Genomic DNA, 25,587 nt, shown 5'->3' on the forward strand with positions numbered 1-25,587 from the left:
GACTCTTCACCAACAAATCCTACCCAAAAATTGAAGACAACAAAAGGAAAAAGACATCTCACCATACACACTGTTTGCTTGACAGAATCATGTGGATCACGTTTAACACTTGAGCTTTTTTCTTTCTAAATACAATTTATAAAGTAGTCATAAGTTGTGTATCAGCTGAGATTATAACTCATATATTAGCTTATTTCATTTAAAGGCTTAAATGGACTGCAAGGCATACAGAAATAATTGTACTAAGCCTGTAACTACAGTGTTATTGTTGAGGAAATGGAAATGGAAATTGCTTCCATGCAGCATCACATGTGAGGTAGAACAATACTTGTATTTTACGGAAAGAAAACGGTGCTTCAGATTGTTATATCTTTTATAATTCAACCTAAATATTTATTGTCTACAAAGTACAAAATATAAGTTTGAATGAGGATATAAAGCATTGCTATGCTCAGTAAAGGAGCAACCACTTCTCTTTTCACCTTAACTTACTGCCTAACAAGTAACAACTGTTGATCTTTTATGAGAAAAACAAACATCAGAGACAATATTGTGCAACAGCTTATTTTATTCTGACTAATGAACTTGTTTTTAAATACAAAACTGAGCTCATGCGGTTGCTACTAACCAGCTGATTTTGTTGGTCCACAAAATCAGCAACAAACTAACAAAGCAATAATAGTAAAATGCAGTAAACAAACTCCTAAACAAAAGACTAATCAATTTAAAAAACAACTAATTAACTCCTAAAAAATAGGACATCAACAGCAGCCTTGAAACACCAACATTCTCCTCCTGAATCAAGTGCTGCACACTCCTAGCTTCTCCCTGAGAAATTCAAATCGACTAACATGAAATGACTTGGTGAATATATCTGCAATTTGGTTTTCTGAACTGCAGTACATTAGCTTCACTTCTCCAGCCTTCTGCACTTCTCTCAAAAAATAATACTTGATCTTAAAATGCTTTGTTCTTCCATGAAATACTGGATTCTGTGAAATAGCTATAGCAGCTTGATTATCCACAAATACTTCTATGCCTTCTTTTTGCTCCAAATGCAGGTCATCCATCAGCTTCTTCAACCATAATGCTTGGTTTACAGCTGCAGTAGCTGCAATGAACTCAGCTTCTGCAGTTGATTGGGCCACTATTTCCTGCTTCTTTGAACACCAAGAAAAACAAGCTGACCCAAATGTAAAACAATAACCCGAAGTACTTTTCATATCATCCACTGATCCAGCCCAGTCACTGTCAGAATACCCTTGCAACTTAAACTTCTGAATTCTGCAGAATTTGATTCCATATAAAAGAGTACCTTTCAAGTACCTTAACACCCTTTTTGCAGCTACCATATGCAGTTCACTTGGACAATTAAGAAACCTAGACAAGACACTTACGGTAAACATAATGTCTGGCCTAGTTGCAGTGAGATACATAAGGCAGCCAATTAAACTCCTATAAACTCTTTCATCTGCAGATTCCGATTCATCTTTCTTTTGAAACTTTTCCTTTTGACCCATTGGAGTACTTACACTCTTGCACTCCTCCATGTTGAATCTTTTCAGAATCTCCTTCAAGTACTTCTTTTGATAGATAAAAATTTCATTTTCAGTTTGTCTAACCTCCATCCCCAAAAAATATGACATCTCACCAAGATCAGTCATTTCAAACGTTTTCATCATTTCCCTTTTGAATGCAGTAATCTGAGAATTATTACTCCCTGTTACCAGCATATCATCCACGTAAAGAGACACCACCACTAAGTCAGATGCTAACTTCTTGACATATAAAGTGGATTCACTAAGACTTTTTATGAAACCCAAACCCAGCAAGTGCTCATCCATCTTGCTGTACCATGCTCTAGGAGCTTGCTTCAAACCATAGAGAGCTTTTCTCAGCAAATAAACCTTCTCCTCCTGATCTGGTGTGACAAAGCCTTCTGGCTGCTCAACATAAATCTCCTCTTGCAACTCTCCATTCAAAAAAGCAGATTTCACATCTAACTGATACACTTTCCATCCTTGTTGAGCTGCCAAGGCAAGAATCATTCTAATTGTATCTAGTCTTGCAACCGGAGCAAAGGTTTCTGAGAAATCAACTCCCCAAACCTGTGCATATCCCTTCACCACTAACCTGGCTTTATGCTTATTCACTGAGCCATCAGGATTGAGTTTGGTCCTGAAAACCCATTTTACTCCAATCACTTTCCTGTCCTCAGGTCTTTCTATTAGCTCCCATGTCTGATTTTTTTCTATCATAGCCAACTCTTCCTTCATAGCATTCATCCACCTCTGATCACTTTTAGCTTCCTCATAACTTGAAGGTTCCAAAACAGCCACACTACACCTCTGATATATATCAGTCAGAGATCTGGTACCTCTAATTGGATCATCATCTACTAGCTCATCATAATCCAGTGAGACCTCCTTATGCTTTGCTTGTGGCTCATCTGTCCAGTCCCACTGCTCATCTTCTAGGAATTGAACATCCCTGCTATTGATCACCTTCTTTGTCTGTGGTTGATAGATCTTGTAGGCTTTTGACACCAGACTATAGCCAATGAAAATTCCAGGTTCAGCTTTTTCTCCCAGCTTGTCTCTCTTGACCTGTGGAATGTGAGAAAAACACAGACAACCAAACACTTTCAAATTTTTTAGAAATGGCTTGAAACCAAACCAAGCTTCGAAAGGTGTCTTCTTTTCCAGTACCCTTGTAGACAGTCTATTTAACAAAAAAACAGCTGTGTTTGCTGCTTCTGCCCAAAATTCTTTTGGTAGATTCTTCTCATGCAGCAGACACCTAGTCATTTCCATAATGGTTCTATTCTTTCTTTCACTAACTCCATTTTGCTGTGGAGAATAAGGAACAGTAAGTTGATGCTCAATTCCAGCTTCCTCACAGAAAGTGTTAAACCTTTGTGAAGTGTATTCTGTTCCATTATCAGATCTGATGACTTGAATTTTGCAGCCACTTTGAGTCTCAACCCATCTCTTAAACTTCAGAAATATCTCAGCAACTTCTGACTTTTGCTTCATAAAATAAATCCAGCACATTCTAGTATAATCATCAATGAAGATAAGAAAATACCTGCTGCCATTTAGTGAAGGAGTCACGTGAGGACCACAAAGATCTGTATGAATTAGTTGTAGCTTCTTTGTAGCTCTCCAGGTGGATTCTTTGAAAGGAAGTCTTGTCTGTTTGCCCAAAAAACAAGCTTTGCACCTTGTGATCTGCTCCTCCAGGATTGGTAACCCAGTTGCCATTTCATTCTTCTGCATGAATAGTAAGCCTTTGTAATGAAAATGCCCCAACCTTTTGTGCCATATTTCTGAATCACTAGCCTGACACTTGAATGCCGCTTGCTCCTTCTCAAGGGGATTTAGAGAAAAACTCTTCTGTTGCATCTTTATTCTGAACAGCTCCTGACCATTTGAGTCAAAGATCAAACACTTCCCTTCTTCAAATATCACTTTAAATCCCTTTTCTACCAACTGCCCCACACTCAGCAAGTTCTGATCAATATCAGGCACGTACATCACACCAGAAACCAGCTTAGTTCCAGCATAGCTCTCTATTGCTACAGTCCCTTTACCTTTCACTTCTAGATACTCTCCATTTCCAATTCTCACTCTTGACTGCAATGACTTGTCAAGGTCTCTAAATAGCTTTTCATCACTTGTCATGTGGTTTGTGCAACCACTATCAACAAGCCAACTATCACATGGAGCACTAGAGGAGAAACAAGAGGCAGCAAATAATTGATCTGCCTCATGCTGGTCTGCAACATGTGCCTCACCTTGCTGCTGATCTCCTTTTTCTTTGCAGAACCTTTCAATGTGTCCAAGCCTATGACACTTTCTGCACTTCACATCTGGCCTCTTCCAACATCTGAAGTGTGGGTGATTCTGCTTTCCACAATGCTTACATGAGGAATGCCCGCCCCAATTGTTCTTAGAGTTGATTGCATTGTTCTCTCCTGCAGCAGCTTCTGAACCACTACTGTCATCTCCTTTCTTCCATCTTACATTATGCTGTTCTTTAGCCTGCAAAGCTCCTTCTGTACTTCCTTCAAGCCTCATTAACCTTCTCTGCTCTTGTGCTTGCAGAGCACTTAGCAATTCTACCAACTTGATTTGAGACAAATCCTTGGTATTCTCCAAAGATGCAATGGTTGCTTCAAACCTTTCGGGCAAGGAGACAAGAACCTTTTGCACTAGCCTATTATCAGAGAGGTCAGTGCCTAGAGCTCTTGCTTGATTTGCAATATTTACCAACTTATCAGAATACTCCTTAATTGTTTCAGACTCCTTCATCTGCAATCTCTCAAATTGTGTGATTAGATTCAGCCCCTTCATGCTTCTAATCCTCTCATCTCCTTTATACTCATCTTTGAGGAAGTCCCAAATAGCTTGAGCTGATTCACAAGCCATAATTCTGCTGAAAATGGCAGGTGAGACAGCAGCATATAAACAAGACTTTGCCTTTGCTTTTCTTGTTATCCTCTCCTTATGAAACTTGATCTGATTGATGGTTGGATTATCAGGAAGGGGAGCAACTTCATAATCTTGTTCTACAGCTTCCCAAAAATCGCAACCCTCTAGATAGGCTTGCATTCTCACTGCCCATGCTTGATAATTTTCTCCATCGAATATTGGTGGAGCCATTGCTGAAAAACCACTCGATCCTCCCTCCATTAATTTCTCAAGTCACTCACAGCCCCTTAAGATCAAGAAGGCTCTTGATACCAATGTTGATCTTTTATGAGAAAAACAAACATCAGAGACAATATTGTGCAACAGCTTATTTTATTCTGACTAATGAACTTGTTTTTAAATACAAAACTGAGCTCATGCGGTTGCTACTAACCAGCTGATTTTGTTGGTCCACAAAATCAGCAACAAACTAACAAAGCAATAACAGTAAAATGCAGTAAACAAACTCCTAAACAAAAGACTAATCAATTTAAAAAACAACTAATTAACTCCTAAAAAATAGGACATCAACAGCAGCCTTGAAACACCAACAACAACACATCCAATGTGCTATTCTCTCAACTGCCTCTACATTAAGTTTGTCTTTGCAAAAACTGCAAACATTGAGATGGAGTCATATTTCCCTCATATATGCCCTAAAAACTTATCTTCCGCACACCATCACTTAGTATACGCATTGATATGTGCACAACTGTCTTTCAACTTTTCTAGGGGAGGCCAAATAACTTTCTTTACTGATCTTCTTGTAATGATGTGTAATCCTTCACCATCAAAATCTCGCCACATAATTTTCGTGGTATTTGTTCTAACTTATTTCCCTCTTGCCATGCTTGCCCTACTGAAACCCCTGGTCCTAGATGGCGAACATATATAAAAATTTGATCGTTGAAAGGATAAGGATGTTTAACTGCAAAAACAAAAAACAATTAAATATTAAATAAAATTGGGGTATGCAAGGACTTTGAACATTGACATGACCACTCAGCTTGCTCTCTGGTGTATTACAGGATAAGAAACCTATGAAGAGGTACAATATAACTAGACAAGGGTCCCCAATAAAATAATGCCACAAGAATAGACTATGCAGGCATCTATCACGGAGAAGTTTTGGGTTAAATTTTGAACATCTAAAAATCAATATAATTCTTAAAAACTTTACCCATCATTGGCTCCAAAAACATGATAGAGAATTCAGAAAGAAGGTGATCATACGATAATAAGATATAATAGCAATAAGCCTGCTCAGATTTTCCATGAAGATTAGTGTAATTAACCCCAACAGATATAAATAATTTAAATAATATTACATATGAACTTACATACATAAATAATAAGACTAGTCCTTTACGAAAGAAAAAAAAATAGCCTCTACCTTTTTTATTAAAAAAATAAAATAAAAAAATCCCCTACCTGGGCTTGGAAAGCCTAGTGGGAGTTCTTTGATATCATATAGTCCATCACCAAATTCATATGCTAAATCACAAGGCTGCTCAGTTGACATTACTTCCTTAAGTTGTCTCACCGTAAAATACAAAGGACTGAAAGAGTCAGCAAATGCAGCCAAAACTGATCCACCTGGGTGGTTGTGAAATTCATAAAATATGTTAACGGTAAGGACAATCAAATTTAAGCTTGGAACAGTGAACCACAGTGCAGCTATAGGAGCAAAAAAATCCAAGCCAAGCAACACAAACAAATTCTTCAAAGATACTTAACTGAACCACAATAACATCAGCATATCGAAGGAGAAACCAGTATGATTAGACCACCCTATTTATTTAATTTTTCAGACAAGAATAACTGAGTGATCATCTCACAAAATAAAATATTGCAGGAATTTGGACAGATATATGGTAGTATTCAAGTCAACTACAGTTACATTTTCTTTTGCATTTTTTGTTTTTTGTTTTTTTGCCTTCACGGTGCTGTATGTAATTGGACATCAAAGTGACATTCCCGATCAGACAAACAATGGAGATATAAGGAGCAATGTTGTTTAAGATTGAAGGGCATGCTTCAATAAACTGAGTAATTGCATATGGGCATCATCCATGCATTTCTCTGCCAAAAATTAAGAAACTTACCTATAAGTCGTCCATAGGCCTGCCCATCCTTGCAAGAAAATATAACCTTCAAAAGTAACAGAACAGTCAAGCAAATTCTTTAAATATATTGTACAAGAGAAAAATGCGAAAAGGAAATGGCTAGTTTACCTTTCTGAAGTAATTTATCCAGGAAATTGGCAATGGTCCTATTTAACAAAGTTCAATATTGATAAGTTTCTAAAGTAAAAGACAAGCTAAAAGTGAAAAGTGAATACAGACAAAACCATGACAAATATTTTCAACACAAAGCTACAGTGAGGTACAAAACCAGCAGAAGTGTTGGAAGAGGAACCCATGAAAGAAAGCAGGTCTTAAAGGACTATATGATACCAGTAAAGTCAAGTTGGAAAAATATTGGGTATAATGGCTCATGAGCAAGAGAGGGGAAGCCATTTTGACCACTCTAATTCAAGGCTGCATGGTATTAGAAAACAAACTAGCCCATAAATTACTGGTCCTTTCATTTGGACTGCCATTTTGTATTCATCTGTAAAGAACCAAATCAACCCATCGAACAGCTTAAACTTTTGGGTTGAATTGGTTTTCTATATCTCTTAACATCATCCATTATGTTCCCTCTGATGTTTGAACAGAATGGAGTAATAGGAAACAGAGTGCATTCACTATATTTAACTTAACTGTGACTAAATACCAACAACAATAATGAATCAGTTCACTAACCTCCACTTGTTCGGCAGTTATAATATTCAAGCATCACATCATTTTTGTCAGAGTTGGACAACAATGTAGATGCACTTTTCTTTGCTAACTTGGAATTCTCATATCGTGTACCAGCTATCTGCCAAGCCATTGATATATGTCTGCACAAATCTCTCAAAGATATTAATATTCCCACTCTTAGATACGATCATCATAACACTAATTATAGCTTTTGCATATGTTAGCATTTACAAAAAAAAGCGATGAAAAAAGACCTAGGTTTTAACAATAGCAGTAGTCGATGACGCCTTTCCTCAGGAATATCTTCAATTTTTTTCCTGAACATTAAGGTGAAGAGAGTAAGGGAGAGAACTGTTTCTCTAGATTTAAGAACTGCCATAGTTAGAATGACAACATGGCAAAACCAAGAATCTAATTACAACAAACTCCCTCATGGTATGCCGAGTGGATGAATACATATACAACTATACAAAATAAAATGTCAATTTTAAATTAGCAGAGTGGCATTACATCAGTTAAAGTCATATCCACTGCTTAAAGGCCTTCGTATAACTGAATAAAAAGTCATGTTTCCATTATCTATGTGGGGTTTATGTAAGCTATGTAGCTGAGGTAACCTTGCTAGTTATGTTTTTAATTAAGAAAAGTGGCAACCTTGCTAGTAAGTGGTGTTTTATAATGGATCACATGTGCAAGCAATAAGGGCAGATGAAAAGAAAAAGAAAAATAGAAAGGATCCATTTTGTTTAGGTTTAAGCAAAGAAAAGTGACTGACCAGAGATATGCAGCAGGATTATAAGAAGTTGGGTCCAAAGGGATCAATTCCTTAGGAGGATCAAGAAATGTGACCACATCCTGTTCATCCAAGTAACCCCTTTTACCACTTGGGAGAATTTCAAAGGGCTTATCATCCCAAGGCGACACATAAACTTGATAGCTCCGAGAGGCAGCACCACAAGTAGACTCACCAATCCCATTTTTGTTCAATCCCAAACCTACAGGAACAACAAAAAGAATTCAACTTTGGGGGAATAAATTGAAGTAGCACTTTTGGGGTGGTGTCAACTGTCAACGCACTCACTCACCCACCTCTCAACTGTGGAAACCTTTGATGTATTTGACGAGAAAAGGAAGGAGGAGTTGGACGGTAATGGTGCATCTGCTTGCACCAACACCAACACCAACTTGATGCTGGTGATGGAGATGGTGCTGTTGTTGTTGCTGCCTTCATCGGTGCAGGTTGCTGATTCTTGACTAGTACTAAAGAATGGTATGTGTAAGTGTAAGGGGATAAATAAATAAATAAACCAGGTGCTGTATCCCTTAATCACTTGTTTGAAATTTATCGGGTGGTTAAATAAGTTTATCATTATTTACAAAAAAAAAAAAAAAAAAAAAAAAATAAGTTTATCATTTAACATCTTCTGATTTTTTTATAAATTATAGATAATTTTGTTCGGAATAAATTTACTATTAAATTTTTAAATTTTTTCAAAAAATAATATTGAAAAGAATCAAAAAAAATATTCTCACCCACACCTATTTAATTTTTGTGAAACCTATATATATATATATATATATATATATATATATATATATATATATATATAATATTTATTTAAATGTATCGTATAAGTATTTGATTCACGATAAAAATAAATAAATTATTTTATTTTATTTGAATTACATTGATTAGATAATATTCATTTAATTGTCTGATCTTATGTTTTTATTGTAAAAATAAATTTAAGTCAAATATTATTTCATTTTATTTATTTATTTTATTTGATATTGTTATAATATTTTAAAAAAATTAAAATAAGTAATTTATTTAATTAATATGTCTTTCATTTATCTTGAATAATATTTTTAATTTTAAATATATTTTTTACAAACTAAAAAAATTTAAGATGATTTTTAAAATAATTTTCAAATAAATAACTTTAAACATTTTTAAATTTAATCATTAATAATTAATTTTATTTAATAATATCATAATTATATAAAATAAAAGTTAGAAAAAAATAAAAAAAATATTTATAAGTGAAAGTTTGAAATCACAAAAGATTAAATGATAAGTTTATTTAACGACTATAAATGATAAGCTTAAAACCACGAGGATTAAGTGTTAAATGATACTCCATTAAATCATAAATGGCGAAAATGAAGTTTTCTTAATAAATAAATAAATAAAGAGTTCGCTTTTTGTAGATAATTGCTTTATATTGAGCTCAAAACGTCGTTCTGAGGCAAAAATTAAAGTATTTTTATAATTAAAATTTATTTTAAGGTTATAATAGTCTTTTTTATTTTATTTTTTCAATCTAACATCATTTTGGGAGCGAATATATTATCTTTCACTATAAGAACATTAAAGTCATAAATAAAAGCACCAAACGGAGTGTCGTTTAATAAAGATAATAATAAAAAATAAACGACATATTATGGGGGTGCCGGGTGCGTATCGAGTTCTTATCTTGTTGGTTCGGTTCGGGGTCCTTTTCTCTTTGCTTGAACCTTGAAGAGTCCAGTGTAGTCTCTTGTACATCGTCAAAAATAATTCATTGTCGTGTCCTCCTGTCGTGTGTGATCTGAAACAATTAACAAATGCTTCTTCAGACAAGGCATTTTTGTGCACCATGGCCATGTCCCACACCCACAACAAATAGAAAAAGTAAATTGTCTTCCTTTGTTTCATTGGTTACTCCAAAATGCTCGGTTTCGAATTCGACCCATTTGGAATTGAGTAAGAAGCCTTTCCCAGCTGAAGTTTCAAGGACTATAATGGAGTTGGCTCGGGTTGGCACGCTTTCTACCTTGACCCATGACCGTGAGGGTTGGCCTCTCGGTATTGGGGTCCGATTTGCTGTTGACCCGGAAGAAGGAACCCCCTTATTCTTCTTCAATCACACTCTCACCACCAACAACAATAACATCCCTTCTTCCCTTCATGTTCAGGTAATGAGTGAATGAATGTTACCATTGTTGTTGTAGGTTTGTTGGAGTAATTGAATCATTTCTATTCATTAAACGGATTTCTGTTTCTGTTTTATCAGTTTGAACAATCTGGATTGCGCACTCCTCAGTGTACACTTCAAGGAACCTTAACCAAACCACACGATCCAATCGCAACCGAGGTCAGCATTGCTTATATTATATGTTGTGAATCTACACAGCACACATGAACCTAGAATTTTGTGTTAGAGTGATATAATAAAGAAACCATTGATGGGCGGATGTGCAAAATAACCAAAAAATTGAACTGAATCATGAACCGAACCGAACCGTCCTTAAAATAACTGATTTTTAAAAATCAGTTCATGAACCGAACCAGTTTTTAAAGAACCAGTTCATGAACCGAACCGATTTTTAGAACCAATTTAAGAACCGAACCATTTCCAAACCGAACCGAACGGTTTCCGAACCTACCGAACCGAACCGTTTTTAAATCAAACCAAATTGATTTTTATAATTTTATTTTTTAAATTTTTATTTTTTTTTCTTTTCAAAATAGGGTCTACCCGAACCGTTTCCGAACCGAATCGAACCGTTTCCAACCGAACCGAACCACTTCCGAACCGAATCATTTTTGAACCGAACCATTTAAACCAATTCAATTCGATTTTTCAAAAAATTCGGTTCAGTTCGACCCATGCACATCTCTAGACTTAAGATGTTGGGTTGAATTGTTTGCTTTAGATGGTTAGGATCAAACTTGTGAATCGCGTATTCTGATACCATGTAAAGTAACTAATTCAATCCAACAACTTAAATGCCGCTAAGTTAAGGCCGCATCAATGGTTTTTACATTATATCTGTTTGACATTTTGTATTATGTTTATGTTTAACCAAACCAAAACTCTATCATATACAGCGGCTTATTTCTTTGTGGAGTAAGAGGTTTGGAGAAGAAGTTGATCAAGATTTTATATATTTTATTGCTGTAGATCGGGTACTTCACTTGGAAGACTTTCAGGAGGTGGGTTCAGGACACTTGTTTTCTTAGACCCTAGTTGTTGCACTCAGTAGGTTTCTCATTAAGTTTGGTTCTTATATATGTCCATGTGTTCCAGGATGGTGTATGGGTCACCTCTTTAGATTACAAAAATGCTCAACCCGATCCTCTTCGAGACTTTGCTCACAACTTAGTTTCTGAAATTAACACCAATAATATGGAAGACATTACTCGCTTTTGCAATGTCTATGTTGATTTGGATTTCCAGGTTTACACCTCTCTTTTTTTCTTTAAAACTGCATTTTACTCCCATGAATCATATATGGTTTGCCTTTCCCTCTTTTGTCTCTTCCATGCATGCCATCAACACCAACACTTTATTGTTTCTTTACTATCCATTGATTTAAATATTGCACCCCATGCATCTATCGTAGGTTTGATTTATTTGTTCTTGTCCTGTTGTGGTTGTGTTTATGTAACTAACATCTGTACCGAAATCACTTGCTGTATACGTGATCAAATGACATTGCTAAACAGAAAACTAACTGCAATAGATGATTGTGACCACTTAATTAGTTGTGTTAACTTTCAATCTATTTGATTTCCCATTGAAGGTCTCAGAAGCAAAGATCATATGGGTAGATCGCTTGGGCTTCGATATGCGTTTGTCTTCCCCTCACAAAGGTATATTTGAGGTCCGCATTCCTTTCCCTAGAGAAGTCACCGATGAAAAAGGTGTCAAGTCAACATTTAATTGTATGTCACAAATGGCTTGGGAGGTTGAAAGAAACTTCCATCCTCCAGACTTTCAGAAGGTTAAAGAATTGAAGCACGTAAAGTCCTGATGCTTAAGTTGTATTTTTTTGTGTGTAACCACTTATCAATTCTTCAATTTTGTAATTTTTCATGAATATTACGATGTCTGTTGTGTTTGTAAACCGTGATGATTCATTTGGGGGCTTGATGTTGAGATCATCGTAGATGCTAAGCTTGATTTAGTTTTGCACGGTAAGTTTTGACTTTTGTCTAGTCTATTCCAGGCCTCCTGTGTATTGAACTTTCTTTCAAAGGGGTGAGCTGATATGACAGGATATTGAGGTGCCTTTCCTGATCTAAAAAAATATAATAATTAACAAAACTGTTGATACAATGTTTGATGTACTTCTAAGATGTTTTGTGGCAAAAACAAAAAAAATATCCAATGCATGTGGCATATCTACCACTTTGTGTCTAGCATTTTGAGATCAAACTCAGGTTGACTGAAACGAACAGATGTTTACATATGCTCGTACATATAAATATAGTTGCATTTTGTCAACAAGAATGACATACATACACACATACATATGTTGAGTATAAATAAAAACCAAGGTTAATGGTGTCTATTCTCGTATGAGCTAATTGATTCGTGACTAAGGTAAATTCTAAATATATCTTATAAGTAAAGGCCTGCTTGCTAATGCTTTGTATCTTATTATTTTTTCTTTCTTTCTGAATCATATTACTTTAGAGTGCATTTACATTCATTCGGCCAAGAAACAAGGAAAACGAGATACAGAATCATAGAGCAGCTAGAGTCAAGCGAAATTGATTGCTCACTTCTTTTATTTTACTAATCAAGTTTTCCTGTTTGATGCTCCCTTGCTTCCTCAGCTTGGGCTGAAACAGAGACCTAATCCTGTTCTCCAAACTCTGAGCTGTATACTTAATATGCTTGGCAACCTTACCATCATTTTCAATTGACAAACTGTAATTCTTCTCGTAGGCCCTGTAGATAGGTATAATACCTTCCACCAAATGCTTGCATACATTTTCCCTCAAGATCTCATCGGAGATTACCCAATTAGATTGCTTCTTGTACCTTTCATCAAAAGCTAGATTGAAAGCGTTTAGTCTCTTAGCCAAATCTTGGCTAGTCACTATCCCATCGGAGGATGAAAGTATGTCTTTTGGAACTAAAAGAATAGGGAGAAGCTTTCCCCAGCTATTCCCCAAATAAAGTGCTGCATAATAGTCCTTGTATTGTTCATGTGCTCTTAACCAAGAATCTCCCATCATATTCCCAAGCACAGTACCTCTCAAATTGTGGAAATGACAGTGATTATTCATCATAAAAAGGTAGGACAAAGTGATATCTTCATAGGCCTTTGACCAAGCATCCAAATTCACTGCAACTTCCTTAATTATGTTATATATTTGGGTGAAAACAATACCCTCTTCATATGCTTCCTTTCTCCAGCTAAGATGTATTTCCAAAACCTGTGTCAAATGTGGCCTGTATGTATCGTCAAGCAGCTTATTGCAGTAATCAGTTACAAAGCTTACCAGCTTAGGAACGCTGCCGTCTGGGGGAGGAGAACTTGGCCTTTGCAACTTCACCTGTGCTGGAAGTTGCCAGAATATTTCACTGGCACCATTGACAACTTTGTTGACAAGATCCTTTATCAAAGCTCTAATTTCTTCACAAGCTTCCCCACGGAAAAGCTGGTTGAATTTTTGTCTTAGACCATTCAAAACTCTGAATATGTCCAGCAGGTTCAACAACTTGAAGGGTTCATTTTTCCTCTCAGTAACAATCCTTCCAAACCGAATAAAAGAAAGAATTCCTGATTCAAGGGCAATCTTTGCAAAGCACCCCATCCATGCTTCTGGATCAATTTTCTCAAAGACATTAGTAGTGAGCCTGTACTCAATCTCGAGCAGGTGCTTCACAACCAACTCCAAATGGCTGCCCCATTGGTCTATGTAACTCTCTATACCCTGTGCATCTAATTCAGCGGCTGGAAACTCAAGGTAACTCAAATCCAAAGTCTTCAAACTTCTCCGAGCATTAATGCCTCGAACTTCAACATATATAGATTGACACTTGTCTAGCCTTTCATTAGCATTTAACCTCTCAATGATGGCATGCAACTTGCCTGTTAAAGAACCTAGCAATGGTGTGGAAACACTAGCTTGCTGGCCAATGTGTGATGTTAATGAAACCAAAGGAAGAGGCATTGAGTTTGCTATCAGAAGCCTGTGGAACACCATCTCTAGTTTGTCAAAGGAAGCACTGAGAAGGCCTCCATCAAGGCGAGCACGCTTCTCCATGACCTGCAATTCTTGCAATATTCTCAAACACCTCTTCACATTCAATAGGTAAACCTCATTGGTGATTGCTTTGTCTTGTGAGAACTCAAAAACACCCTGCAACCAGCCAATTGCTAACCTGCAATTATCGGTGAGAAGCTTCAGTGCTTCTTCGAGCTTCTTTGTGTTTGTGACGTAAGTGCATAGATCAGAACTGGGGTCTGTCAAGAGAGAATGCTGCAACTGATGAACGGAGTCAAAAACCTTGAGTACTGCAGCAGCAGAACATAGAACACTGTCTATACCTTGGCCAATGTTAACAAATGAACACTTTTGCATTGAGATGAATCTAAGTGAAGCTTGCATGGACAGACATCTCTGGTTAAGAAGCTCCAATCTTGATCCAGACTCATCTAATGCAGAAGCAATAGCGCTTGATGTTTCCAAGCTAGTTGTCAAGAACTTTCTGGCGGCTTCAAGATTCTCCGTGCTTTCCATATCAACCATTTGGCAAATCAAGTGCTACTCTCAGAATGATTACCAATATGGTTTTTAGATTGGATTCAGGTTAACTACATTTACACATGAAGTTTTGTCTGATGAAAAAAAAGAAATGATAACCTTTTGTTGGTTTTTGCTATATCGCCGCACTAACTTTTCTTTCACCAAACTCAACAAACAAAGCAATAAAAGGAGCAAACTTCACTTGCAAAACAAACATCTCAGAAACTTCAACCACCAAGCGGTATAACTTCCTGGAAATTGGGGTACCATATGCACAACTAATTTCTCACCCATTTTTTTATTCCTCTCATCTTCTTGTCCTTTCTTGTTGAACTTGAAGACCAAGACCTGCCTAGTCTTGCTTCAATTACCTCAACAACTTCCCAACCAAGCACATCGAAATTCTCGTTTCCTGATTGATAAAAGGAAACGTACACATAAATGTTCTGTTTAATTGGGCTAAATTTGAGTGAGATTCGAGGAAAAGATAAAATGGGAGGAATTCAACAAAATAGAAAATACAAGAAGTAATTTTGAAAAGAAAATTGATTAGTTTAATTGCAAAATATTAGTCTCCCCAAATAATGGAATGAAAATAAAGAAAATGTTAATTGTCGACTTGTAATTACTATTTGTTATTTTAGACACACTCCTTTGTAATTTTCTTCTAGTAATATTTTATTTCATTTTTTTTAATTGTTTTCAATCAATGAAAATTTTTTAGTCTTCTGTTATAAACAATTTAACCTTGGTTGTCCAAACTGTTATGACCGTCGGAGACGTTATGATCGTTGGAGATGTTATTGTAGTTATTATGTCTTTCATGTTGGCTGTCCAAACAGTTATAGCCGTTATGACTGTTGAAAAAGTAATTGTAGTTATCATGTCTTTCATGTTGGCTGTCCAAACCGTTATAACCGTTATGACCGTTGAAAAAGTAATTATAGTTATCATGTCTTTCATGTTTTCTGAGCCTATAAATAAGTAAGTTTTCTGAGCTTATATATAAAGACATCATTGTAGTACTACAATATAGAACAAGAATATATTTTCTCTATCTCTCTTATCTCCGTATTTTCTCCTAATTATCTATATTTATTTTACAACATTTTCAATGTTTTCTGAAACATAAGTTGGCACTTTTACAATTTTAAACAATTTCTTTTTCATTTATTTCTTCACTTCTTTCACCATATATCTCGAAGATCCAAACCTTCTTCCGCAATATGGAGTTCAGCCACCACTCATACATTTGGCAATCCTTGTAAAAATAAAACATTTAAAAAATAGGGGGAAAAAATTTAGGATGCAGAAAAAAAAAAAAAAAAAAAAGATTGTATTCCTCATGAATTAATAGTAACCAAACAAGTCCGTGTTTTCATTCACTCTCAACTAGTTCCGAAACAATAAGACAAAGCACAACGAAGACATTTCACAAAGGATTGTACGCGAGCAAATTTGTGCTACAATATCTCCATGTTGACGAACCCCCACCTCCTACAGAACTGAAAGCAACAGCCATCTCCGGAACACTTACTTCATTAGAACGAAGCCTATGGTACATTTCTTCCTAGTACCAAGTCACGAATTTCGAGGAATTTAAGAATTTGGTGACTTTCGACGTTCCTATAGTGATCAAGGAGAATAGTGGTAAAATAACTAATGACATAAAGAGTTTTGTGTAGAGAGAGAGAACCTCGAATGTCAAAATAATTTATCAATAACGGCGAAGGCTATGCCTACAATCATTCAGGTAATAACTATAAGTATCATTAAGGGTTATTATCCAAAGACATGAAAATATTTCAAGCCATCCAGAACAAAGTCATTTGATTGATTCTCATATTAATATACGGTGTCCACCCCTATGTATAGAGAAAACTAATAGATGGGTAATAAGGATTTTGCTTAAGAAATATCAAGTAAAGAATACAGACAAAATTGGAAATTCAAAAGAGGAAAAAAATTAATACTAACAACTAGGCTGCAGCCAAACAAAACAGGGCATACACAAGCAGAGGAGCATCAAACAAAACAGGGCATGTGCTCCTATCAAGCGGCTCCCTTCTGTTTCAAAGTTATCTTATCCCCAAGACTGAGGGCAATTCCCTGAGTTTTACTTCTTATTCTGATGTATCCATTCAACTTACCATCTGCTTGTTTTTCAATGCTCACATTCACCAAAGCATCTTCCCCAAAAACACTCTTAGCATAAAGGTTTGCAGCTAGGAAACCACAATCTCCTTCCAATGCCGATCTGAATAAGAGACAATGATAACCAAGTTAATCACATGGCACGGGTCACCATCAAATCAAGATAACATTTTCCATACAAAAAACAGTTAAATGAAATGTCAAAATATTAATGAATCCCACAATTAGTAATACTATTTCCTAGAGTGATGATATATTATTTATTAAAGGAAGTATTTGTCATCTGTGACACACAAAAATAGCCAAGTTTTCCCAATTTGACAGAGCAATGTTAAGATTCAGCTTCATAAGAAGCCGTGCCACCGAGCAGGGATGAAGAAAAAATCAGCATTTGAAAAACTTTTCCTATCGAGCTTGACCATTCATGCAATTGAACTATCAATTGCCACAAACACTATTTGGATAAGCTTAGAAAAAGTGCTTATGATATAACGTTTTTTTAGAGCTTTCTTTTAAAAAAGCATCCAATTTTTTTTAATTAAAATAACACTTTTTTCTTAAAAAAAAAGAAAAACACAAACAAACATGTCTCTAAATCCAGGTAGTAGGTGCTCTGGAACACACAAAATAACTGTCAAAAAGTGTTGGCATGTTTGGGTGTGTTACATGGAATCTCTCGTGTGTAAAATTAGTGTCAGCAATAAGACATGAGCAGAGTTGGCGAACTTACGGTGGAGTCAGGCACTTCATATTTGTAGACTTGATAATGTGGTTCAGAAAGTCCCTCTCATCTTGCAATACGGTATTTACAGCAACCTAAAACACAGAATTAATGTTAATAAAAGAATCAGATCTATCCTCTAGTTTCTTCAGAAACACATTGCCTGAGTACACGTATCCCTGTCACATTTGTGCTGTGATAATTTCCAATGCACATATGTGCCTATTTTGGCATAATACCTGTATTACATCTAATAAAAAAACATATATTATATAGGTGCATCCTAATTAATGGTGTTTTTCTCTGATTCTTTTTAGCTGGACATGGCTTGACCTAAGACAATACAGAGCCATCCTGTGTTGACAGAAAGCCGATACTAGCATTTGCAGAAAACTTCAAAAATTACAGGGACTATAGCTCAAATCTGTGTGATTAAATCACCTCTGGATGAATTGCATGACTCTGATTCTGAGAAGGCCAGATAATGGCAGTTTCTCAGTCAGATGAGGACAGATACAAAATTGGATATTTGCAACTATATGAGAAACCACTCTATTTTTAGCCATTTTGCAAATTATTTTGGGAGCAGCTTCTGAAACTTCCAATGAAGCAATTAAAGAAACCTAAGGGTGATTTTCCTCCTCCATTCTCTTATTCTCCAACTCCTTTTGTTTGGAGTTTAGGGTACTCAGTAACTCAGAAGTTTGTTAATATGCTTTATTGAACTGCTTTTAACATTTTTTGTTTATTTAGGAGATAAGTCTTTCTTATAAATTTGTTAATTTCAGATATAATATTTTATTTTATTTTTCTAAATTGTACTTATGGTATAATTACATTATAGCAAGTTTGTCTTTGAGAAAAGAGCTTAACGGTGTTATAGGAGATACCAGATATTTTTGTTTCAGATATGTTTTTTTACAGCTTGAAGTCATTAATTTTATTAATTGTGACTTCAGATATAATTATGAATTACTAGTATTGTTTGCATGCATAACCATAGTTTTAAAAAAAGTTATTTCATAATTTAATATGCCTTGCCCTATTTCTATCAGTGTGTATTCTAAATTTTATTTATTTATTTTTTGCATATCTGCATATCACATTGTGGGATACAAAACTCGTACCTGTAGCTATTTAACATAATCGATAACCAATACAGCAGACAAAAGAGGTTATAGCTGCTATACAAACTAAGAAACTAATAGAAGATTCAGTATATGGTGCCTAACTCAAATGAAAAGCAAATCCCACCAAAATCTAACTCCTCATTTGCCCCAAAAAAGAGATGTATTAGGAGCAACAACATATAAATTACCTCATTTGTTGTTATCGCTTTTCAGGCTACTTCATATTAATAGGGAACACAAGGGAAAGGCCAAACACTTAACAAAGACAATAACATAACTACTCAGCGTGTTACATATTTGGAGCAGTGACAGGATGAAGGACCAAACTTAGAAACTCGTACAAACAACCCAAATTCCATACCAACAGCCTACTCCCAGCCTCCTAGTCCTAGGGCTTAATCAATCAGCATAATATCAAACTTCAACATAACTACAACAACATTAACATAACAAGCTAAAGTATTAATATAATATACCAAGTTACCACCAACATTAATGCAAAAATAGCATTACCTCAACCATCAAGATACCATCATCAATGCATATATTATAGAATGACAAAAAAACCTTTGAAATCATAAATTTACGAGCATATACATAATAGAAACACCAAGGGCTCATTAAAAGAGCACACATGATAATAAAGTACCAATAAGTTTCCTTTTCCTGCAAATTTTTTTAAAGAAATGGGGTTGATATGGGCAATAAAAGTAGCACCATAATTTTTTTTAGCCTTCAGTTTTAAAAAACACCAAATGAGAGAAAGAGAAGAGAGATATACCTTGTTTTCCCACTCAAACTCAGCCCACATAGTTCTAAAGGCCACATCAGCACAAGATGCTGGAGAGATGTAGTCCATGATATCAATATGGATATCATTCAGAACAATAACTGTTCTCTCAAGAACATTTGAAGATGTCTCATAAACTATGTTACCAAATATAACCCCCGTTTCAGTTGAAGAAACCTTAATGTTGGCCTTAATCTGTTTGCTTGATTCTGGAGCTAGGGTATAGTTTTGTGGACGCTCAACAAGTTTGAGATCACCCATGGTTGCCAACTCCAAACACAAATTCTGAAGAGTCTCCTTGGTTCGGTTGATGACAGTAACATCAAGAACAATATCATAGTGATGCACTGTTACATATGCTTCAGCATAAACAGGATCACTGAATCCAGTAAGCTGAAGAATGCGATTGAGCTTATTTGCATCATCGGCATCCTTTGTAAACTCTCCAGTAGCACGTTTGAGATCGTCTTGAACCTCATCTTCCAACTCAAGTTGGCTCATACCCTGAACAATTTAGAAGATAAGTATACCCAGATTGAACATTTAAAGAAATACCATAAAAGCTAGTGTATTGAGCACATAACAGATGTGGCTACAAAATCCATTGAATCATAAGTCAATAGCAGATATTATATCTGAATGACACGACAGAAAAGCCAATTTAACATATGACTTAAAGCAATGCATGACGTATTGCAACTTGATATCATCAGCATAAATGCATCAAAGTTCAATCATTTGTAATGATGAAAGGATGCAAAATAGAAATGTCGAGGAATAAAATCAAACAATAATTCAGCTATATCCTTCTTACAGAAAGAGTAAATCAATACAGCCATCATACCTTCCTGCTCTTCAAATGATAAAAATCAATAAGATCATCAGGCTGTGCATTAGATATTTGAGCCTTTGCTTTAATCTCCTCTGTCTCACGGTGCTGCTTATCAGCAAGCATCTTCACAAAGCTCTGTCTGCAAGATTGCAGCCATATCTTCCTTATATCGTCACCCGTATTGCATAGCAATCTAATGCAAAGGACAATCCTGTCATAAGAATCACTATCAATTGGATGTGGAAGAATGGAAGACTGACCCAGCTGCAGCATTGAGACCATGATCAACAAGGCCTGTGCTGTTGCTTTGTTAACTTCGACTTTAGAAGTCTGAACCTCTTCCAACCTTAGGATAAGTTTTGTCAGAGTGCATGCGACAACAGCCCCAAGAAAGAAATCACCTGAAAGAATCAATGATCTCAAGTTCCCAATTGAAGACAGTGACCCCTGTACGAGGGTAGGTGGTGACATGGCAGTTTCCAGAGCAGCACTTTGGGTGGCATAGGTTCCATCTGCAAGAATTGCGGGCCTTCTGGAAGACACAGTGGTTGGATTTAGCTGCTGTGTGGTTTTTGATGTGTCCTGACCCTCTCCTTCCTCAGTAGCAGTATAAAATGGGATGTCACCAAGGCACTGCTTAATAGTTGCAATTCCACTCTCAACCTCTGAAAGAGACAGGCAATATTCGCCAATTATCCACAGAGCGCATGAACACACCCTTGCAGCACGGATTTGGTAGAAAGTATCCAAAAGCCTGGTGATAATAGAAATGCGTAGCCTTGGGTTGGTCTCAATGATCTCACGTACGAAAACAACAACATCCATGGCAGAAGCCACATTGCTATCCCCCAAGAAGTCCATCAACAGATGCACAACAGTGCTGGCAACCTCTGGGAACTTAATGGCACAAGTATGTATAGCTTGCACGAGCATCTGGCGATACTCACCATTCTTCTCGTGCTCCCCGCTCTGAGTTTTGACAACTTCTTTCTTGAGCATCATAACAACCTCATCAATGTTCCTGGGAGTTATGAGCTCGAGAGCAATATCAATAGTCTTCTTCCTAATATCAAGATTTGGAGTGGAAAGTGCCCTAAGGACATCCATGACCATTTCCACCATAATCTCCCTATTGGAACTCTTGAGCTCGTTAAGGCGATCAAGCACAATGAGCTTGACATTATTATCACTCTGGGAAAGCAAGAGCTGAGAGTAAGTACTAGCGGCAGCCCTAATGGCAGTAGGGGCTGAAGAGAGGGAAACAAGGGTGCTGGCACATTCATAAATAACAGCAGTGGAAGGGGCATTCAACAATGATATAATAATCTTGATATACTTCCCCTTCTCACCCTTATTGGTCCTACACACCTTCCTAATCAGCTCTAAAACAACCATCTGAAGCTGCTCACCCCAATCATTAATTCTATCGATATTGGTAAACAGATAATTGATTGCACGATCCTGTGCACAAGAAAACAGCATAAGGAAAGCGTTACGCTTACTCGAAGGATCCTGCTCGGTGGACAAGAACTTTTCCACGATTTCGGGTGCGCTGTCCAGCAACTGCTCACCCTGAGGGAGCTTGTAAACCGACATCACCGCCAGCACAGCATTTCGCCGGACGAAAGGGTGGCGGTGTTCCAGGTTGGACAGAATCGAAGGGATGAGTGGCTCGACGATCTCCGACTCGTTCAGACGGCACAGAAAACGGAGTGTGACACCTCGAATGTACTCGTTCGGGTGCTGGAGGTTGTTGCGGAGGTTCTGGCAGATCAGGATCATCTCAGGGAGGACCTTGCCACGTGAATCGGTCTTGTCGATGATCTCCAGGTAGAGAAGGAGAAGCTTCTGGACGGTGTGGTCCTCCGACGGGAGCACGTAACGGATGATGGTGATGAACAACTGAGGGATGCTCTCGCCGTTAAGGAGCAGCATTATGGCCTTCTTCAACGCCTCGATCTTCGCGGCGACGTCGTTTCCTTCCAGAGCTTCCTTGATCTCATTCGCAAGTGCAGGAGTTCCCTTGTCGAAGTGGACCACCAGAGTGCATGACTTCTCCATTTTTCTGATCTGCAATTCTTTCAGATCTGAAAGATATCGCCAATTATGGAAAATAGAAAGTTAACGAGAGAGGAGAGGAGAGGAATAAGAAGAAGAAGAATAGAAGAAGAAGCAGATGCAGATGCAGAATCAGATCTGTGTGATTGAGTTTGGGACTCTGAGTAAGAAAGAAGAAACATAAACACTACGCGTTTGGGTTCGTACATGTCACCTTCCTCGGCCCAACATTCATTGCTGCATTTCAAATATCCAATTCCATCATCAGGCCCAACTTTGTGGGCCTCATTCTTTACTTTGAGATTGTGGACAGAAGAAAAAAATCCCCTAATTTTAGCAACAAAATTTCAGGGATTTGAATATGATTAAAGTCATGTTTGGTACATAGTATAGGATAAGGTTCGATAGTATAATATATGATAGTATAAGGTTTGATTATATAAGATCTGATTAAATTTTAGTACTATCCAGCATTTGACATGATATTGTATAAGATCATATCATTCAATGTTTTGGTAATGCACTGTATAATACTAAATAGGATAAAAATACATCTTTTTGACAAAAATGCCTTTTAATAATGAATTTATATAATTCTCCCAAATATATCAGATGATATTAATTTTTATAGAAATCTGTTGATCAGTGTATCCAAAAATATATATTAATTTTTATAAAAATAAAAATCTCCAATGTTTTAAAAAATTATATATTGCAAAATTATTTTTTATTTTAATATATTAATATTAAAATAATATATTAATTTTTGAGAATTGCATTGATTAATACATCAATCCCTTATCAAGTTTAATCCAACCCTCCTAGGCCTGATTAAGTTATACATTATTTTGATGTATAAAGGATCATGTTATATATAACACCCCGTTCTAGAATCGGTTTGTTAACATCGCATTATGATATTAAGCGCAGTTACAATCACATGGGTTCAATTAAAATTTGGTTCCTTTATTTCTTTTTAAAACATGCCGAATTTAAAATGCCCAATTGCGTGATCATAACCATATTACATTACAGAATAACATGAATTAAGTTTAACATCATACTCTTATTATATTAGACCAAAGGTTGTTAAATGTCCTCCTCTCTTTATACGCTACGCGTGGTTTCGAACCGCGCCTCATTTGGAGCTCTGTAGCTCAAGTTATGACAAATTATAACAATACATGTTTATATTGGACACAGGCCTCGCGCGCTTAAGCGTAAGCGCGCTATTGGGCGCTAAAGCGCCCACTGGCAGAGAGGAACTCGTCTTTTTGCAGCTAAGGGCGCTTAAGCGCGCACCAGGGCGCTAAAGCGCGCTACCCTGGGCGCTTAAGCCCGCGGAGGCAGAGAGCATGGGCTCTCACAGGGGCAGCAGGGCGCTTAAGCCCCCTGAGCGAGCTTAAGCCTCAATTTCCAGGCTTAAGCCCCCTCCACAGGGCAATTTGGCCTCCTTTGATATTTCATCCATAACTTTAGTTACACTACTCTTATTTCCACAATCTTGGTCTCCTTGGAAAGCTAAGAAAATGTCTACAACTTCCATCAAGACACAAGGGTCCAAATTTATCATATAGAATACGAAAAATGGACAAGAAGACAAGATGTTTTTACTTTTACTTAGATTTTCAAACCAAAGGTCCTCTTTCACCTAATTGACATCCTATAATCCTCTCAATACATGGATTCTAATCTTTCAAGGTACTCATACACTAAGAGAAGCAAGCATATCATTTCATCATACATATATCCTCATTAATTACAACATCATCAGGTCTCAATTACATCATTGTCCTTACAAATTTCATATACATGCCCAAGGACTTAGCTACAAAAGGAACATGATCAAAGCTATAAGCCATTTACAACAAGGCATTCACCACTACAATGATCATGCACTAAGTCCCTCAAAATACATAATGTGACATCAAAATATACATATAGCAATTCTAAATGGCATGCAACTCAAAATATCCAGTTATCAGGTACAATCTACTTATGCTTCTTGCCTCGATCAACCTCGCCTCTATCAGTACCTGAAATAATGCCTCACAACATGGGGTGAGATATACGAATATATCACAGTAAACCATAGGTCCTTGGAGATCACTCCACCCTAAGGTTCACTTTCGATGCACACGTAATCATAATAGCTTAACACATTCTTATCCACAACCATCACATGGACTTCCAAGAGAGATCCACTAAGGGCTGTTTCTCTTAGGCTTTTACCACCTGGAGATCCTCATAGGGTTGTTTCCAAGGGAAGTCCCTAACCTTAATCTAGGAACCTCCAAGAGAGATCCACATAGGGCTGTTTCTTTTAGGCTCTAACCACATAGAGATCCACATACGGCTGTTTTCAAGGGAAGTTCCTACCAATCATCCTCATCATAATCCTCAACCATTACCTCATTCATTATTTCTACCTCTACAACCATTCCTCAATCATTCTTACACAATCAAACATCAATTAATCAATCATAACATTTATCAATGCATGAATCAATGCATGGGCATACAATTACTATCATAATTACATATCACATCTCATAAACCATTTCTCCTCAACGGAGTATGGTGGAACACTCAATGGGATCAACCCCAAGATCCAAAGGTTTACCTTGCTCTTGAGCTTTCCTCAATTGCACACAACCCCAAGGGTTGGTCACTCCACTTGGTATTCTTGCCTCAATCCTATCAACACAAGGAATACAATCAAACAATGCTAACAATGCAAGGAAATCCATAGTTCTAAGTCTAGATTTCTCCAAACATCAAAGCATACTAATATAACACTATAAACTCATTTCTACCGATTAAATGTCATTCCTAGCATTTTTCACAACATACTCTAAGCCTCATTCTTCCTTGAACATAGCCAATCTACTCACATTAACATAAAACCCTAAAACATTATTCATCAAAACCTAAATCATGCAAAGCTCAAGGAATTTGTGTGAAAGAGAGTGGAAACTTACCACCAAGGATCACACAACAATGAAATGAGGGTTCATCAAGCTCCCATGGAGGTAGAAGCCACCAACACCTCAATTTCTCCTAGGGGGTCGAATTTTTGGAGGACAATATCC

General features: G+C 36.6%; 4 protein-coding genes across 4 annotated transcripts; 1 reads left to right on the forward strand and 3 right to left on the reverse strand.

The window, feature by feature from the left end:
- Positions 1-4,840: 4,840 nt before the first annotated feature.
- Positions 4,841-8,533, reverse strand: LOC133300423 (uncharacterized). The gene is made up of 8 exons (XM_061499966.1): positions 8,369-8,533; positions 8,055-8,274; positions 7,534-7,596; positions 7,280-7,419; positions 6,707-6,744; positions 6,578-6,623; positions 5,904-6,068; positions 4,841-5,400 (listed from the first exon to the last, which is right to left on the reverse strand). Exons 1-8 carry the CDS (start codon positions 8,508-8,510, stop codon positions 5,225-5,227), a joined length of 990 nt encoding a protein of 329 aa, XP_061355950.1. The 5' UTR covers positions 8,511-8,533; the 3' UTR covers positions 4,841-5,224.
- Positions 8,534-9,783: 1,250 nt separating this feature from the next.
- Positions 9,784-12,332, forward strand: LOC133300424 (glutamyl-tRNA reductase-binding protein, chloroplastic). Its single transcript, XM_061499967.1, has 5 exons — positions 9,784-10,237; positions 10,336-10,416; positions 11,154-11,258; positions 11,353-11,502; positions 11,849-12,332. The coding sequence occupies exons 1-5, from the start codon at positions 9,887-9,889 to the stop codon at positions 12,077-12,079; spliced, it is 918 nt and encodes a 305-aa protein (XP_061355951.1). The 5' UTR covers positions 9,784-9,886; the 3' UTR covers positions 12,080-12,332.
- A 462-nt stretch (positions 12,333-12,794) lies between these two features.
- Positions 12,795-14,813, reverse strand: LOC133300435 (exocyst complex component EXO70A1-like). The gene has a single exon (XM_061499980.1). It carries the CDS (start codon positions 14,811-14,813, stop codon positions 12,795-12,797), a length of 2,019 nt encoding a protein of 672 aa, XP_061355964.1.
- A 1,799-nt stretch (positions 14,814-16,612) lies between these two features.
- On the reverse strand, positions 16,613-22,617 carry LOC133300422 (coatomer subunit beta-1-like). Its single transcript, XM_061499964.1, has 4 exons — positions 20,450-22,617; positions 19,597-20,109; positions 17,695-17,780; positions 16,613-17,067 (listed from the first exon to the last, which is right to left on the reverse strand). The coding sequence occupies exons 1-4, from the start codon at positions 22,496-22,498 to the stop codon at positions 16,863-16,865; spliced, it is 2,853 nt and encodes a 950-aa protein (XP_061355948.1). The 5' UTR covers positions 22,499-22,617; the 3' UTR covers positions 16,613-16,862.
- Positions 22,618-25,587: the final 2,970 nt, after the last annotated feature.

The sequence above is a fragment of the Gastrolobium bilobum genome, unplaced genomic scaffold, assembly GCF_033153095.1.
Source record: "Gastrolobium bilobum isolate Gb01-03AN ecotype WA unplaced genomic scaffold, APGP_CSIRO_Gbil_v1 utg41252, whole genome shotgun sequence".
NCBI classification, from domain to species: domain Eukaryota; kingdom Viridiplantae; phylum Streptophyta; class Magnoliopsida; order Fabales; family Fabaceae; genus Gastrolobium; species Gastrolobium bilobum.